This window comes from Serinus canaria, chromosome 3 (genome assembly GCF_022539315.1).
Source record: "Serinus canaria isolate serCan28SL12 chromosome 3, serCan2020, whole genome shotgun sequence".
NCBI classification, from domain to species: domain Eukaryota; kingdom Metazoa; phylum Chordata; class Aves; order Passeriformes; family Fringillidae; genus Serinus; species Serinus canaria.
Genome location: NC_066316.1, coordinates 83,716,274 through 83,734,315, shown reverse-complemented (window position 1 = coordinate 83,734,315; position 18,042 = coordinate 83,716,274). Strand labels below are relative to the sequence as shown.

General features: G+C 37.4%; 1 protein-coding gene across 1 annotated transcript in view; it reads left to right on the top strand.

Moving 5' to 3' along the window:
• RIMS1 (regulating synaptic membrane exocytosis 1) overlaps window positions 1-18,042 on the top strand; it is a 306,280-nt gene that overhangs the window by 100,481 nt on the left and 187,757 nt on the right. Inside the window, exon 2 of the mRNA XM_050972851.1 lies at window positions 17,034-17,247. Within this exon, the coding sequence (XP_050828808.1) occupies window positions 17,034-17,247 (214 nt within the window). The remainder of the gene's footprint in view (window positions 1-17,033; window positions 17,248-18,042) is intronic.

Sequence of the window (18,042 nt, the reverse complement as noted above, 5' to 3'; positions counted from 1 at the left end):
TTTTTTTTTTCCATGAAAAGAAGCTATTTTTAGTGACTGAAAATTTTTCAGTAGTACAAGTGATCACAGGAAAAGCATACACCTGACTGGCCAATAAAATTATGGTGTTTTTTTTTTTCCATAAGAAATTATTGCCATTTTTCATTTTTATTTTAATTTTCATTAAGTACTTAGGTAGGACTCTTCATGTGTAAATCCTGTGCATCATAAAAATGAAAATTAAGTTTTGTACTTTAAAAAATTTCAAATATGCTTACTTAGAATAGGAAAGATTTTATGTGAAGAAGAGACCTCATGCAATTCTTTGTAGACACTACAAAAAAGAAAATAGGGCAATATTTTTGGGTTTTTTCAGCAATGAGAATACTGATGTAAGACTTTGAAACTTTAATTTGCTTGCATTCAGCAGTATCATGTCAATTTTAATATGGAATATCTTCTAGGGAATGTGATATTTACCTGAGTAACTGATATCTACCTTGAGAATGATGCAGCACCAGCTGTCTTTATTCATCTTTATTTATCTTTGTTCCTTATAAACACAAACTGTTTAAAATTATAAGGTACAAAATACAGGGAGTTGGTAACAGATAGCAAATAATCTTGTAATGTTTTTTAGACAGAAGACACTTTCAGGAAGATGCTAGCCCTTTTTGAGATGTACAAAAAATTTGCTAAATTTTTTTTTTGTATATAGGGAAAAATGGAAAAGTGTATTTACATCCTGTGAGGACAAGAAGTAATTTCTGACTTTGATAGTGACGGAACAAAACTTGTGACATCACCTATCTCTGATAAATATTTGAAAATAAATAGGCCTGAATTATTTGTGCACAAGAAGACTGAAGACTTGGCTGCAGAAGTCTCTGGCTGGCTGATGATCTGTTTTCCTTTGTTAAATTTTGGGAATTAGGAATATTCTGTAAATTTATTAGACTCCTGACACAGAGGCAGTATTCAAAACCATGGTGGATAACCATGGAGGCTGTTGGGCCATTAAGCATGACATTCACCCTTGGCATTTGTAATGCAGCATTTGGAAAAAGGATAAAGGAAGGACACAATTCTTAGGGCATTATATTTTTAATGCTTGTTGAAAGGTCACAAAAGGTTCAGTTAAGAGCTACAATAATGTTTCAGATGCTGGAGAAACTACTTTGCAGTGGAGGATTTAGAGATTTCAATCTCTTTAGTTTATCACACAGGAGATCAAAAGGTGACTTAATTATAAAGTGTAAACACTTTCATACATGCACAGTGTTCACCACTAAAAGCTTTTTAATCTAGTGGTGAAAGGCAGCATAAGCACTGAGGGATGGGAGTTGAAGTGACTGTCCTTGGAAGCCGGGCATGCATTTTTAATGATGAGTGAGATTCACCTAGTAGGTGTGGATCTCTCAGTATTCTCTGAACAAGACTTGTTTCTTATCTTCAAGTTAATGCATTGCACAGCTTCAGATCCCATCAATACAGTGTTACACACTTCCTGAACTCCAGGACTTAGATAATTTATTTGTTTTAGTTTTGTTTTTCCTATAATTTTTTTTTTTTAATTTTGAGTTTTAATTCCCTTAGAAGAGACGGAAGGGGCCATTTTTATTGCATTAGCTAGAACTAAAGCTTTTGATGTTGCAAGAATGTTAATGAGCTCATATTGCACATCTTCCTAACTCAGGAAGAGGTTTCCTAAGAGCATTAATAGATGTTTTATGGTCTAGTAAAGACAACTCACTTAAACTTAAAGCTTTAATATATTTAATTGAAGGTGATCATACTATTTCCAATATAATGGTTGCAACCACTCCACTATTTCTCAGCCATCAGTCACACATACCACCAATCATAACTCCCTGGTTATCAACTAGGTAAAGACACAAAGTGGGTGAAGCCATGCTTCCACACTCCTCCAGGCTTAAGTAGTAATCCTTCCAGGCTCCTAACAGTGTAGTGATTTGGCTGAGGAATCCATATCAAATACCAAAGAATCGCCCTGGTGACTAGATCTAACAAATTACATAAAATAGGGTACCTAGTAGATTTTGGTTCAAACTTCTTATCCAGACATATTATCATTTTATTTCCTAACACTCTGCCTTCTTGCAGTCTTCCTCACACATATATTTTGGTCTTCTAATGGCCTGTGACGTAACTAAATTACAATAGCTGTGGCAGTGAGCACAGGCAGAAAATCTAGTACACACAGAAAAATCTCATAAATCTCAGTCCTTGTCACAGAAAAATAGATCCTGTCTGTCCTTCAGTGCACCATATCCTAAGTCACCCCTTCCTAAAGTGCTAGAAATGGCATTTCACTTGGTGCAAACCTAGCAGGAAGCTTTTTGAATATACACATATTATCGGTCATACCAGGATATTATTTTGATAATCTTGGCAATATATTTAGAGGAAAAAAAGGTGAAAGTTGCTGCTACTCAGAGATACCTACTCCTTGTCTGTTTTCAGGTAGGAAAATTACTGCCTTTCATCAACCAAGTCAGATTTTTTTGCCCCATCATTTACTATAGCATTGTTTTCTGGCAAAGTGTACCTAGCTTAATACTTTTTGTGAAGCTGGCATGTATGAGGCCACATCAGTGACATGGTTGGATGATGTCAGTGTTCTGGGTCCAGCTCACCTCTTTGCTATCCTGGCGACAGACCAAAGTGTGGTGCAATGCACAGATGGCTTGGTAGGTGATTTTCTTTGAAACATGGAAAAACTCTCAGTATTTTTACTGTTGGCCAGCTCCAGGAATTTTCTTGAAGCCTCCAGATTTTTGCTTCTACTTCAGAAATGCTCTGTGGCTGTTCAGATTATAGCTGACAGAAAAAAATTTTTAGTTGTTCCACTTGGATGGAGGGAGCTGATAAGAAATCATCATCCATTTTGAAGGATCTCACTCTGGATACCCATACAGCTTCCATCTTCATCATTCTCTTCAGCTTTTAGAGAATATGGTACAATGTACTGGATAAAAATGTCACTTGAGCACTCTTGACTAACAGCTTTGGATTTTAAATTATGTACCCTATGTAAGGGGAGGGAATGCCTTTTAAAAGGTGGTGGAGAACAAGACTGCAAAACAGTGGTCACATTCTGTGACTCTTCCATGTTGTTGTGAAAAGTCTGTAAATTTGGCAGAAGGGCAAGTCAGTGTCGTCAAAACGACAAGAACTCTGCTTAGAGGCTGCTGGCTCAAGCAATAAGAAGGCTTGATGTAAAAGATTGATATTCTTCCTTTACATCTACCTCCATCTGGAAATCTGGTTTTAGATTAAGAAAGTACTGAGTTATGAGAGGAACTAAATTTTTACAGTATTTAGTTCTGCAAAGGGTTATGGGTTATCCCAGGGGAATGAAATACCTATTCCTACTAGAGAGTAAGTAGGAGACTGATGGTATGGTTAGATCCAAGGGCTCTGGAACAAATTCTTGGTCACTCAAAAATTTTCAGTGCTTTGTCTACAGACACAGTTACACTGGAGTATCAGATTTGTACCTGGAGCCTTTTGTGGCACTGAACCAAGTTTTCTGAATGTCTGAGCTTATGGCATATGATGGCTCAGCAGCCTGTAGACCTCTGTGGTGGTCCAAAATGATCAGGGAGCCTGAATCTCTGTGACTCCACACTGTGTAGTGGGCTGTTGTGAGAACCACTATGGAAGAGCAGAAAAATACTTTTTTTGTATTTTTCTGCTGGAAAACCTTTGGAGAAATGTCTCCCTGCCAAATTTATGGATACTTCTGAGTAGCAGGCAGACTCATAAAACAGTTTAGTAGACTTTGTGCAGTGTTTCCCAAGGGACACTCACTCCCGTTATTTAAGATATTATTGGTTTAAAATGAGCCTTAGGGGTTTTCTGCCAGGACTTAAATGGTAAATAGGTTGGCAGAAGCTTTTCTTATCCTAAAATCATGCCTATGATGGGTATGACTCCTCAGGAGAGAACTGCAGTGGGTCTGCTGGATGTGATGAATGAGCACATGGTTACTGAAGCATCCCTCTGGATGTCCTTTCGTTATGTTGTCCAAATGGCATTTTTCCAATATGCATTATTATAGAAATAAAATCCATATTTTGAAATATTAGCAGTACTGAACTGTGTGGACTAGATGTTTTTATGGGAATGTCTTTTCATAAGAGTTTGGGCATAAATGGCTTGGGAATCAATCAAAATGTTGATAGATACAGGAAGGAAAGGAGAAGAAAACCTAAAATTGAATGTCATGTTTTCCTGTAGGCCTTGCTGTGGAAATTTAGGTAAAGAAAAAAATAGTGTACACTAATTTTGGATTTACACTTTCTACTCAACAGCTTCATCAGGTGAGACAGTTTTGCTGAAAATTTTTTTTGCAACATGGGTTTATATCTTAGCTTGTACAGTCTCAGTGAGCATCAAGAAGCCAGGATGCTCATCACAAAAGAGACTCCATTTTTCTACTGAGAATAATTTCAAACTCAAGACAATGTTCTTAAAAAAGTTATGAGCATTGAAGTTCTGGAGAAAAAGTATTATTACATTAAAAGTGTAGAGAAAAATGCTATAGATTTTCTTTCACAAATAGTATTCTTGAGGACATTGGTTGCATCGCGTGTTGGATGAGCCCTCGTTGCCACTGGTGAGCACAACCCCGGGAGTAGAACAGCTGGGAGCCTGGCAGTAAATAAAATAGGGATGGGTATGACTGGAGTGCTCGAAAACCAGAGTTTAGTAAAGTAAAATAAAAGGTGTGCTGACAATCAATGCCCAACAAAACCACAAGCTGTATGCTGTAGGGAGCTACTCCAGAAGACCTTGAAATGAGACAAACACAACCTTACATGGACATTAACTCAGGGCAGGGAACCAATGAACAAAGAGGAACAGAAACAATACCTTATATGGAACCAATCAGAGGGCAGGGTTCAGAACATAACCTTATAATGAATAACTCAATTTACATAACTGTTCCCATCATTCTTTTCTTCTCACCCATCTCTCACCATAACCTGACTAGATGTTATCTATCCTGGCCTCTCAAAGTACTGTGGTCTGTGGTGTGGCTGTTTCACAGCCCATCCTCTCATTTAACTTAAAAAGAGAGTACATTAAAAGAAGATATTAAAATAAGTCATAAATATAAAGAGCCTTGACATTTTTAATTTTACCATGTGGTATGCTTAAAGCATAAAATAAACCAGTTAATGTTCTCCTTTTCTAATTTTCTAATTCACTAAGATGCCATATGCTCTTCATTTGTGTTTACTTAGGCATCCAGAAGAATGAAGAGAATTAAGTAATGCTGGAGACAAGCTTAATCATTATCTTGTGTTCAAGCACTTTGATGGTATATTTAAAATAGATGTGTGAGCCTTTTTTGTTCCTTGTAATATGGAAATTATAAAGGAAGGTGAACAGGATGATAAATTAGAGATGCTCTCAGCAAGGCTGTTAAATTATTTTTAGGTAGAAGACATACTGTACACAGTGAGCCTCAGCTGAATATAATTAATTTGAAACATTATCACTGTTGCGCTTGCAGTCCTATTGTATTTTTTTTCAGTTCTGCATCTTGCTGGCTCCTATCTCACCCCTCACTGTGAGATCTTTTCCTGTTTTGCACGTGTCCTGTTTGTTACCACCATATGGTAGTTAGAATTTCAGTAGCTTTGCTCTGTTTACAGACCACTGTGGTTTGTCATATTTTTGCTACTCACCCTGTATTGCCATCTGATACCTATCATCTGTTTAACACATTGGATGCCAAAAATACTGAGATTTCTTTTTTCTTCCAAATGCATGTATGAGAAAGGCTGTTTCAGAATGCTGTTTTGATAAGCATTGATCCCAAGTAATTTCCTGTTAATGTTGAACCAGGACCCATACCTCTCAACTTCCCAAACTCTTTACCAGGTGCCAGCTGACTGAAGGGATCTATTCCAGCACTGAGGATTTTTTTTTACCTTATGGGCATTGTACTCTTTGCAGCAGATGATAGGGTGTTTAAACATCTTTTCCCACTGTGTGACTGTAGCAAAACCAATATTGTCAGAGTATAGGAGGGTCTATTCTTACTCTGATTGCTAATTGCAATTTAGATAGGGTTGCATTAAGGAACTATTATTAAAATTGGTTCGGTTGGATAAATGGGAATATCTTTCACTTTCTTTCCGATGTGTTGCTTCAGTAATATGTTTACTGGTTAATAGTTCTCTATTCAGAACAAGAGAGCTAAATACTTGTACCTGTGTGCGTGATTTTGTGTAGGTGCAAATCTCTGCCTCCCTTTTAAAAACTTTTCCTTAAGATTTTTGTTAATCTTTTTTCCTCATTCTGTGATTTGTAAATTGAGCTTTTCTACTGTAGCCCTCTGCCTCCCCACCCCCATCCTCTTCTCCCTGCCCTGCTCCTTTCTTAATATTCTAAGTTTTATAACTGATTGGTTGCGATATGATGACCATCCTTAGAGAAAAATGTGCCTGCAGTAGCATATGATGTGATTCAATAAATTAATTCAATAAATTGAAGAGAACACTATTTAATTCTCCTTCACGTCAGTCTGAAAACAGATTAGGTTTTGTCTGTTCACAAAAATTTGATTGTGGTGAAGTTTAGCTTAAATAAATGATGTTTGTATTCCATAATAAAATGAAACTGATGTTTTTGAAGAGAAAATAAATCTAATCACTCTTTACTCATATATTTAATGTATTTTAAGGGACATTTGCTAGCAGAGCCACTTCACAAAATAGTATTTTACTGCAGAAATTTCCTATAGAGCTCAGAGACTCCTACGTAAAGGATCACTTCATGACATTAAAGCATTGTTATGTCACTGTTATGTCACATAGGTCAGCTCATCCAAGACAAGTTCTGTGGTCTATTATACAACATGGGGAAGAGAGTGGGGTGATGGATTAAATTCAGTAATATTTAAGTGATCAGTAATACTGGTAATCAGTAATATTTAAATAAATTAGTAAAATGAAGACATCACTTAGTGAGTTGATAAGGAAAAAAAATTAAGGGACTTTCCAGCAGTCTTTTTAGAAGTTTTTCTAAGAGAAGCTCTGTTTAATATACTTTATGGCTTGTTCTTTTAAATAAGCAACTATGTATGAAAATTATTTGTATTTGCAAATGCAGTAATGTAAAAGGATATGCCCTGTAATGTCACAAATGGTGCTGGCATGGCTGGGTGTCCCTGGGATCTTTGTTTTCTGCCATATACCTACACTAAACCAGTTCTTCTGTTATGCTACATAAAGAAAACACAGAGAAGGAAAGCATTTCACTGAAAGTACAAAGGCAAATTAACATTATTAATTGCCATTAGCATTTTTGTCTGTCCTCTCATCATGTTAGAGTGAGCCCTGATTTCATAATTCAAGTAAGCCTTGCATAAAATGACTTTATTAAAAAAATCAAACAAAAAGAACTATATATCTGTCTATATATAGCTGTATCTAGCTGTCTATCTATCTATCTATCTATCTATCTATCTAAAAATATTATTAGTGAATAGATCTTTGTTTCTGAAATAGCTGAGAAGAGACGACTCTTGAGATTACTTCCCAGTTTCCAGGGTTAAATTGTAAGAGTGTTGTGAATTGAAGAGATGCTGGAAGATGCTGTCCTTTTTGTGATCTTGATGCCTAAAGAGGCTATCTAAAACAGAGGCTAGCCAGAATTAAAGGAATAAAGTAGATATTTATTGAAAGGCCTTCAAAGGATACACCTTGGGCAGCACAGGAGCCTGGCTGGGGCTCTGCCCAAGGCGGACCCAAGATGGACACAAGATGCATGGCCGATCACGAGTTTTCACACTTCTATAAGTTTTGGTCCATTTACATATTGGAGTCAATTGTCCAGTTAGAGCTTCAGGTTATGCAGTCCTATCCTCCCAGTTTGCTCTCTTCAATTTGCTGTTGTTTATACTTCTTGAGCCTAAGGCTGCAAAGATGTTCTTGGTTCTCAGGCTGGAAAAGGATTGTTTTGTCTAACTACCCTGTGAAGAGAGCTTGCTAACACTTGACATCAAGTTTAGAGTCTTCTGAACTGGGTCACACTGAGGCAGTACAGAATCTAAAAACTCTGAAAGCTAAAACTTAAGGCATCAATCTGATAATGTGGGTAGACAGGAGAAAATTGCTCAGGCCTTTTTTACAGAGGATCTTATGGAGACTTAAGCTGACAAATTTTTGGGAACTGAAATTCAGTTTTAAAGCAATGTCTATAAAAAATCAAATTCAGTTTTAAAACAATCTTTGTAGAAAATCATGTTATTTTGATTTTGCCTTTTTTTTTCTAGCCTTTTTTCCTAGTACACACATATTCCTGATAAAGTCACATAGAAGCAATATTAGTGTCTTGTACTACGTTAGAACTTTATTTCTTAAAATGCCCAACTTTGACACTACAAGTGCAAGAGATGCTCAAGCTCACACTTCTGCTGCAGTCAAATCATCTTCTTCAGTTTCTGATTCTGCTTTGCTTTTAATCCATAAACATTAATGCAACTGTGTGGAGTCAGATTTTCTTTCTTTAAGTCGCCTCTAACCCCATGGAGTTTCCTGGAGTGATTGACCCTGTGGTTGCATGGGTATTGCTGTCCCTTGGTCATTATGGCTGGTTTTTTCCTGCAATAAGTATTGCATGAGTAGCTGCAAATAAAATAATACAGCCATTTACCTCTGCAGTTTTGTTGCATGAGTAGTTTCAGCAATTTTTAAAAAGCTGAATATGCTTATAGGTCCTGTGTTTATTAGGCAGACAATGCTTGGCCTGAATGTTTGTTTTAATGCTGTAGTAAGAGTGGGACTGTAACATAGTGACATTTCTATAACTTTTTAGGCGTGGCATTTGGTAAAGTCCAGGCTGCTGGACTTTATACATGAGTTCATACAGCTCTGTAGGAACTCATGAAACTTTCTGAACTTTCTCACTTGGAATTGGTGACAGCTCCTCAGAGCAAACCAGCTGCTCTCCTGCTGCACTGTCTGTGTTAGGAGAGCTGAGTGGGGAAGGAATTAAACAGGGAAATGCAGCAGAGCTGTGGTGGTTGCATGGGATAACTGATACTGGTGAGGTTGCCCACAGAGGTGAGAGGTGTGTTAGAGTGGCCATACTGGTTAAGACCAAAGGAAGAGGCATTGACACATTGTGGGGTGCTGTCACCACCCTTCTACTGGCTCCAGTCAAACTGTCACTTTGCCAGTTGAGTTTGAGCAGAAGGCACTGATTCCTTCAGTACTAAATATATCTCAACATGTAAGTGCTTTTTAATACAAGACATGCACAGTTTCTTTCTGAATTCCTCAGCTATGCCTTTTTTAGTACTATTATATGTTGTTTGCTTTGTTCTCTGGTTTCTCATTTTCACCTCAGAAGGGATATCGGTCATTTGGGGAGGAACTGTGGGAAGCTGGAATGTAAATTCCTTATTGTAGATATTGCACATTTTTGACTCACAGTTCTTCAGTTGTGTAAGGAAAAAGTCTGCTTGTGGGCTGTAGTTATTTTAAAAAACCACCAACAAATAGAAGTATATGAAAATAAAGTTTTCCAATAATCTACATTAGGAAATCTTCCAGGCAGATGAAAAATTGCATTTTATACAAGTTATTTAATGAGCTCATTTATATGCTTCCAGAAAACCTGCCCTAAGTAAAATGTTAACTTGAAAATGACTGTTCCTGCTGGTGAAAAGGCACCAGATAAGAGCCCTGGGAATAAACTGCAGCCCACACCAGTTTGCTGGTGTGTCTCTTCTCTGATGTGGTGAGCAGGGACACTTTCTAGACAAGGTGTGGGAAATCTTTGCACAGCCTGTACAGGCTTGTGAGGATGCTGCCAGGTAGTATGTGCTTGATAACAGATTATAGAAAGGAATTGGAATTAAGACAACTTGTATAAAGGGAAAAAGTATCTGCTACATGTGAACAACTTTGCAGTGGTGAAGGCCAAGTCTAAGTTCAGGTGTGAGGTCTTTAAGCTTACCCTTGTTCTTGGCCAAGTCTAAATTTTATCATGATTCTCATAATAAATTTTTTGTGATTTTGCTTCTCCTGGGCTGGTGTCATGGACCTATAGGAAAATACTAAGTCATTAAAAATGCCTTGCCCTTCATGGACTTGGGGAAGGCTCTAAGTATATTGCCTGGAAAGCAGAAAGTAAATAACTAGAATCATAACATGATGAAAAGAAATTAAAAAAACTGACTACGTGTGTTTCTGAATAATTTTGGGAGATTGGTGTTACCATACTGCCTGGAAGCACTTGACATGCACTGTAACCCTTCAGAGGTTTTCAGGGTTTTCACACATGTAGAAAAAAGGTGATCTTTGTCACAGGGGGAGCCTGCACTGTAGGTATTAGGCAAATAATAGAACAGTAAGAACAGACAGGAGAGTCTGCATTGCCTAGCCTGTTAAGTAAAAGTTTTAACATGCTTTTGGCATATCTAATTTTTGTCCAGATCTTTGCAGGCATCAAGGTGAAGGAGAGTTTTAAGGAGGATAATGTGATAACAGTGATATTCCTAGTGCTGCCATGCTAGAGGCAACAAAGGGAAGTCCTCAAAGACTGGATGGGACTTTGAGCAGCCTGGTCTAGTGAAAGGTGTTCCTGCCCATGGCAGGGGGCTTGGAACTAGGTGATCTTTAAGGTCTCTTCCAGCCCAAACCATTCTGTGATTCTTGCTTGAAAGTTTAACTCAAGCAGAAGCGTCTTGGTACTGAATGAGAAATCATAAGCAGGATGGAAATAGGCTGTCAAAGTCTTTGAAGGTGAAGATAAGCCATTTATGTTTTATGCAGTAGAAAAGCAGATTCATTGGAGGAATACAAAGAGAGAGGTAAAATAAATTAAATTATATTTGTTGCAGAACTGTGATTAGACTATCAGACTGACAGGCTTGCACTGGCAGGAAAAGGAATTGAGGGATGAGCTGGTGATAGCTGAATGTTTAAGCTGGAAAGATATGAATCAGCTAAACTTCTATAGGGTTTGTTTTGGTGGGGTTTTTTTTGTTTGTTTGTTTGGTTGGTTATGGGGGGGTTTTTTTGGGTGTGTGGTTTTCTGTTTGTTTGTTTGTTTGTTTCTTGTTTGGTTTGGTTTTAAATTGCAAAATTAGCCCCTTATACAACAGTTGAGGTGAAGGTCTAAGTAGGTGTGACTCCAGTGTGTAGCACAGTGGTTGTTGGTCCCGAGTGCAAAACAGAATGGAGAGGGTGGTAAGTTGTACTGCAGGTAGAAGGAAATTTCTGTTTCAGTTTATGAAGTTTGGTGTACAGGCCACGATTGACAGGAGTCAGTATCTATGCCAAACAGTTCAGTTTGGAGAGGAGACAAATGTGAGGTAGAGGGACAGACCTGTGAGTTACAAACATGGTGAGATTTGTGTTTGCACCAATAAAACAGGGAGCAAGAAGAGATCTTGGCATGTGGGGAAGGAAGGGCTGATGCTCAGCTGGATTAAGGTGATTGCTGGTGAGATGAAAAATGTCATGGATGGCAGGGTAACACCAAGTTGAGAGAAAATTGAGTTGATCCATAGTTGTGTGTTGAGTGGACAGGGGAGAATGAAGAAAGTTTCAGGCCAGGTAAAATCTGAAATTTTGAGAAATATTTATTGTTTTTGTTGTAGGATGTAGAACATACTGTATAGTAACTATTTTGATATATTTATTAAAAAGTGTGTAGGAGTGAGAGACAGGACCTACAGGAAATGTGATTAGGGCAAGGTCAAATGGGTGGTAAGTAAAGTCACAGAAAAGTGACAAGTTGGACAGTAGGAAACAGCAAAGGGACTAGAAGCAGTCAGTATGTGCAGGAGAAAATATGGATATGGAAGCTGCTAACTCTACTACTTGAAGTCCTTTGATTAGTGCTTGTATTTCTTTTACAGAAACATTGTCCTTTTTTACCTCTAAAGGTCAATTGATTAATCATATTGCTACCTGTTTCACAGCTTACAGAAACCATGTCTTGCTTGCCTTTGTTTCTTAAAACAGCAGTTCACACTGAATAAAAAATGCAATAATAGCATTAATGTAGAAGTATTAACATCCAAATTCATAGAAGTCCAATATTTTGCAAAATGAGTACATCCTGCAGTTATTTCATCTTTACAAAATATTTCATCTCACCGAACCAAGTATTGCCCATGCTAAAAACAGCAGCACACCCCCAAACATTTAAAAATATCCTGGTCTTCAAATAGACTAACACAGTAACATTGCTACATCAAGAACTTGGGAGCTTGAGCATTTAGATATGTTGTTACTATTCAACCTTAACTTGTCCTACCTGTACAGAGGGTAAAAAATTTAATAATGGATTTATATGTCATGGGATAATTAATGAAGCAAGCAGAAAATATATCTAGACTTCTCCACTCAACTTCAGCTGTTTATCTTGTCAACACATGCTAGACCTACCATAAACCCCTCATTTCTCTTTATTCAGACAAAACTATCCACAGCAACTTGCTAAAAAGGCCTGTCTTGACTTTGCTGTGTAAAGTGTGTGTTCCTAAAAGCTGGAACAAGTTGCCAGCTTTTCCCAGCTGAGGAGCTGGTGGGGCTGAGGGCCAAGTCAAGCTCCCTCTGGAAGCACCTCCATGCGATGGGTGCTGATGAGATGCCAGCAAGGCATCCAGTGTGACTGAGGTAATTCCAGCTTTACAGAGCAGCTGAACAGGGTTTTGCAGGTCACAGCTTCGGCGTAGTTGCTCAAAGATCACCAACACGTTTTTAGCTCTAGCTGTTGCCTTCGTGGGCATACACAGTATGGCTGTTTGCATTTTAAATTGTTTATTTACCATAAAAAAAGAATGCCAAGAACAGAGCTTGGTAAAACGCCTGCTTATCTTATGGAAAAACTTGTCTGAGCTCTGTGAGATGATGTGTTTGTGTGGAGTGGGTGAAGAGGACAAAATGCTGCATTTTACTAAGCTTTTTTTCAGACATGCAGTAGCTGCTGGTGGATAGTTACCTCAGGCTGTGTCACTTAGAAGGCGACACTTTTTCTACTAACATGAACTCATGACAGGGCATAATATTTTTATAACATTACATCAGGTGTTTAATTTCGAGACAGAACCATTTGAGTTGAACTGGGAGAGTGAAAATACGATCTGCATTGCCACCTACTGGATTTCTAAGGAGGTACAAAATACAATTTCATGCTACATTTTAAGTCATTTAAAATGTAAGTCTGCGTGAAAGAGAAACAAATCTTAAAAATTTTTTTTATAAAATCTGTGCACACAGAGAATATATATGCAAATGCAATATTTTGAAGCTTCCTAATCTTCAGCATATATGTGCAAATAATTTAGATAGGTATTTAAAACAGCAAAATATAATTTAATACATGAATTTAAAACAGCAAAAGAAGCAATAATGTAGTCTGATAAAAAATTACAGCCTTCTATTGTAATTTAAATAATTAAAATATTTAAGAAAATAAATATGCATCTTGGTCCAGCTCTAAAGAATCCAACAACATAAATGATAATTTCTCTCTGTTTATGCAACACTTTTTGGTCAGTCGATGTTATAAATGGCCTCAATGTTCATTGTTTGTCCTCCTAATTATATCAGTGAGCTGTCTGAAAGCTTTAAACAATCTAAGGTATTTATCACAAGTGTTCTCCAAGGCTTACAGTTTTTGTTAAGTATATGAAGAAGTGAGTAAAGCCTTGGAGAATTGCTTATCAGTAATTTTTTTACTAGTTTACACTGTAAAAAGTAAAAGTTTTGCTGTCAAAGTAAAATAATGAATATTCAAATGAAAATATGGTACCTGTATAACCAGCTGAAGCAGGGGTTTTTGTGAGATACCTTTGAAAAAAATGGGAGGAGGAAGCCATCATGTTTTCTTGGAGAAAAAAACAGCAGCACCCTAAACATATGTTGAGTTCTGTGTATATTGTAGAAGTGAGTGTGTTAAGTCTTTCCCTGTAGAGATGCAAAGTGTGTGTTGGTTTTTGTGCACTGTGGGTGGTGATGCTGACCCCCCTTTACAGGTGCAGTAAAGTCCCGAGGCTGATGTCCCCCTCCAAGCTGCTCAGTCTCTTCCAGTACTTCAGCAACAGAAGAGTGTGGTTTAGTCACAGGGGATGTGATGTGCCCAGAGATTCTCCCATGGTGGGACCCTTTTTGATCATACATATGTGCCATGTCTGTGAGTGTGAAATAGCAGTGCCCTCCCCAGACTCGTCAGCTCGTGTGGATGCAGCTCTTTTGTTCAGGGCATTGGGAGTTCTGCACAAGTGTAGGACTGCAGCAATGTCTCAGAGTAAGCTAATCCTCCCAGTGCCCTTCACTTCAGTAGCAGAACCAGATAAATGATTGGATGCATGAAGAAAAATCATGTGGGTGTATGCATATGTCCCTCTTACACAGTGGTCTGGTTGCTCTTTCTGTTAGAGGGGATTGAATTGGTATCTGCATCAAGGGTCTGCCTAGCTATTATATCAGATGCTGTTGTTAGGTCTTTAGTTTAACCTTCAGGTGCTTGTCTTCATTAAGGAATATTTAATAGATGTAAATTTTCCTTGCGTCTGATGAAAATGTGCTCAATAGCCCAGAAGTTAAGGAGCAAGTCAAAACCTACCAACTGTATTTTAGTTCTTGCTTAATACTTAAAATACTTCTATATATAGGAAAACTATTGAGAGGGGTTTGCTACCACCATTATAGATGAGCCAGAGATACAGAGATCCAGCTTTTTCCTCAAAAAGGTAGGAAAGGTGGTTAAAAAAAGAGCCAATTGAACCAGACCTGCTGTGAACTGGGTAAGATTCTGCTCTGTGAAATGTGCAGTCATTTTCTCCAGTTTCATTCTTGCTGCAGATAAAATGCCAGCGTTTCCTCAGTAGTGCTGTATATGATATGCAAGATAAAGGTTTCAAACCCCTCATAGTAAAACGTGTTTTACATGGATTCAGAAATTAACAAATCTATAGACAACTGATACTTAGTTATAAAGAACTTCAGTCTCATCTCACTTAAGTTTTGCCCAGTTTGTAATGTTCATCTACCCCTTGGTGCACACAGAAGGGCAAAAACATGATTGTGTTAACCCTCTTCCTAAGCTTCGTTTGTGATAGAAAAAGTTCAAATGTAGATACTCTAATTGGAAAAGACCAGGAAGAGGGGCAGTGCTTGCTGTTAGCTTCCCTTTCTATGTTGGTGCACAGCCAGGGCTTTTGGTTTTACTTTAGTGGAGGAGAACTGAATTTAGTTTCCATGGTTTCATTTTTTTAATAGAATATTTGATGTAATAAGAAATTTACCTGCAGACCTCTCCATTATTTAATTGAAATCTTTAAGCTGGTTATTATAAAAATTCCTGAATGTCATCAGTTGTTTTTATGCATTATAAGTGAGAAACTGTGTAAGATAAGTTAATTCATATGTGTAATCCAGTTATATGGCAAAATGTATTAAGTTTCTCCAGTATTTTGCCTAATTCTTTGACCTACTTTTCTCACGTTACTCAATACTGCAAAGGCTTTTAAGCAGGTTAGTAAAAATAAAACAAAACAAACCCTCTTGCTGCTCCTGCCAAGCTTTTGATTTGCATAAAGCATTAAGTATAATGTATCATGTTTGTAGTTAGGGAGAATAGATTATTCAGTTGCTTAGCTTTTGCTGTTGTTGCATTCTCACTAGAATGCGCCCATGTGATGTTACTGGTTTTAGTGTGAGAGCTGGTTGAAATACAATTTACAAGCAATAATATTCCTGTCCAACTGAACTATGTGTGTTTTACCACAATTCCTGTGAGTTAAGTTAAATTTTCATTTTTTAGGCTTGAATATCACATTGAAGTAAAAGTATCCACATCACTGATGAAGTATTTCATATAAAGAACACAGATAATTTACATCTTAAAACTCCAGACAATTTCTACACACACACACACACACACCCACACACACACACACACACACACACGCCCACAGAAACATGGAATTGTGTCACTAAAAATACTTCTGGTTAATGGTGTGAGTCAGTGCTAGTTAAGGAAGAAGGTAGCTCAGAGCAGAGATAAAGGATATCACCAAGACCTCTATAGACAACACACCTACTGTTTCCAATTATTAGACTCAAGGTTGCCTCTTTCTATTCATAATCTGTGTAGTTGCTCATGATTTTTAAATGTTATCCATTGAGATGTAGATTTGAAGCAACATCTGGAAAAGCTTGGGTTTTACATAGCATGGTGCAAAGACCAAGTTCGGCCCTTCTGGAATCTCCTCCTTAGGCTGTGTCAGGTCTTTTTGAGCTGTGATTAGGAGGTGAGTCTGTGTAGCAGCATACTTCTCCAGATGGTGGGCACAGGGTCAGGGTGTTTGTTGTTTGGGGCAGCTGGGGAGAAGTGCTGCTTCTTTCAACACCAGTCTTCATCCTAGGAACCTCTGTACCTACTAATGCTTCCATATACTCCTGCAGCTAAGCTGGAATACTATAATGAGAGATAGCAAACTGTAAGTAGTCTCATACTTAACAAGAGAAAACACAACAGATTGTTAAGATATAAATTTGAAATAAAATGATGTTCTCATATTCTTGAAGGTCAGTGTCATCGTAGACCATGTTCTGAAATATCTGTTGCATTTGTTAGTAATCTAGATTTTGAAAGCATTGAAACTGGAGATTGATTTACATATTTTGATTAAACCTGATGAATAAATTAAGTTGGTTAAAAAGATGCAAATTTGGTCACACAATTATTTCTTTTATTCAGTACGTGGTAGGCAATTTTGTTCAGTATATGCATTTGAATCAATTTCTGGTTAAGTGAAATGATTTGCTTGTAATCTTTGAAGTAAGCCTTCAAGAATAAAGATGTCTATTATTTTTTTTCCTTTAGATTGCCCTATGCAGTCTTCCATGTGCAGTGTGTATTTGATATGCGGTACATGTAGTATTGTGAACAGGCCCAGAATATTAGGTGGAGTTGCAAACTGAAAGAAGTACCGAGTAGTAACCTTTCCTCCTATTCGTGCTATATAAACTTTTTTCTCATCTATGCAGGAGGTTGCATCAACAATTTGAAAGCTATAAAGAGCAAGTAAGAAAGATAGGGGAAGAAGCCCGCCGTTACCAGGGAGAGCACAAGGATGATGCTCCAACATGTGGAATCTGTCATAAAACAAAGTTTGCAGATGGTTGTGGCCATTTATGCTCTTATTGCCGGACCAAGTTCTGTGCTCGATGTGGAGGTCGTGTCTCTCTGCGATCAAACAATGTAAGTCTTCTGACGTGTACTCTTAAGAAAAGCCTCCATGACACTGTCATGCTGCAGATTATTCTCTTTAAGTTTGGCATTTCATGCTTCATTTTACTTAAGTGTTTCACTCATTGCTTCATTATCATGTGTGTATCACACACGTAAATCAATGAAAAATCACACAAGTGAAACAAATGTATTTAATGATTGCCCAGGTACTTGGGAATCACAGAGTTAATTAAAGCAAAAAATAATAGTGTCCAGTTCTATAGAGTGACAGCTTGTAGAAAATGTACTTGTTTTTCATAGAATAAAAGAAGAAACCCTTTTGCTCAGGTACAACTCCACATTAATAAATTCTTATTGAGTCCTTATTTAATTTTACATTTTTATTTTCATAGAGCTTTTCATAAACATTTATAGACTGTTTTCACATGAAATCAGTCAAGTTTTTGGTTTAAAAAAACCAAAAAACAACCACTTTTCTTAGCACGGGAAAAGTGTTATGCCAATTACTTTAAAATTTATTTAAAGAATAAAACTTCAGATTAGTCTGGATTAAGCATCCTATTTTCAGGTAAGTGAACTGAATGGTTCTCCCTCTGATCTGCATGAGTTAGCTGCAGCAGCTTTCCACAAAGTCAAATGATATCCAAGAGTACCCTCTGGTCAGTCAGTCCCTTCCAAGCCTCTGACTAGTCTCTCATACAGGAGCAGTAGGATCTAAATTTGGAATACTGTTATCCAGTATTCTTTTTGGCTGGTCATCAAGGATTTTACACATCTCTTTTTATTACATAAACGGTTTTGTTT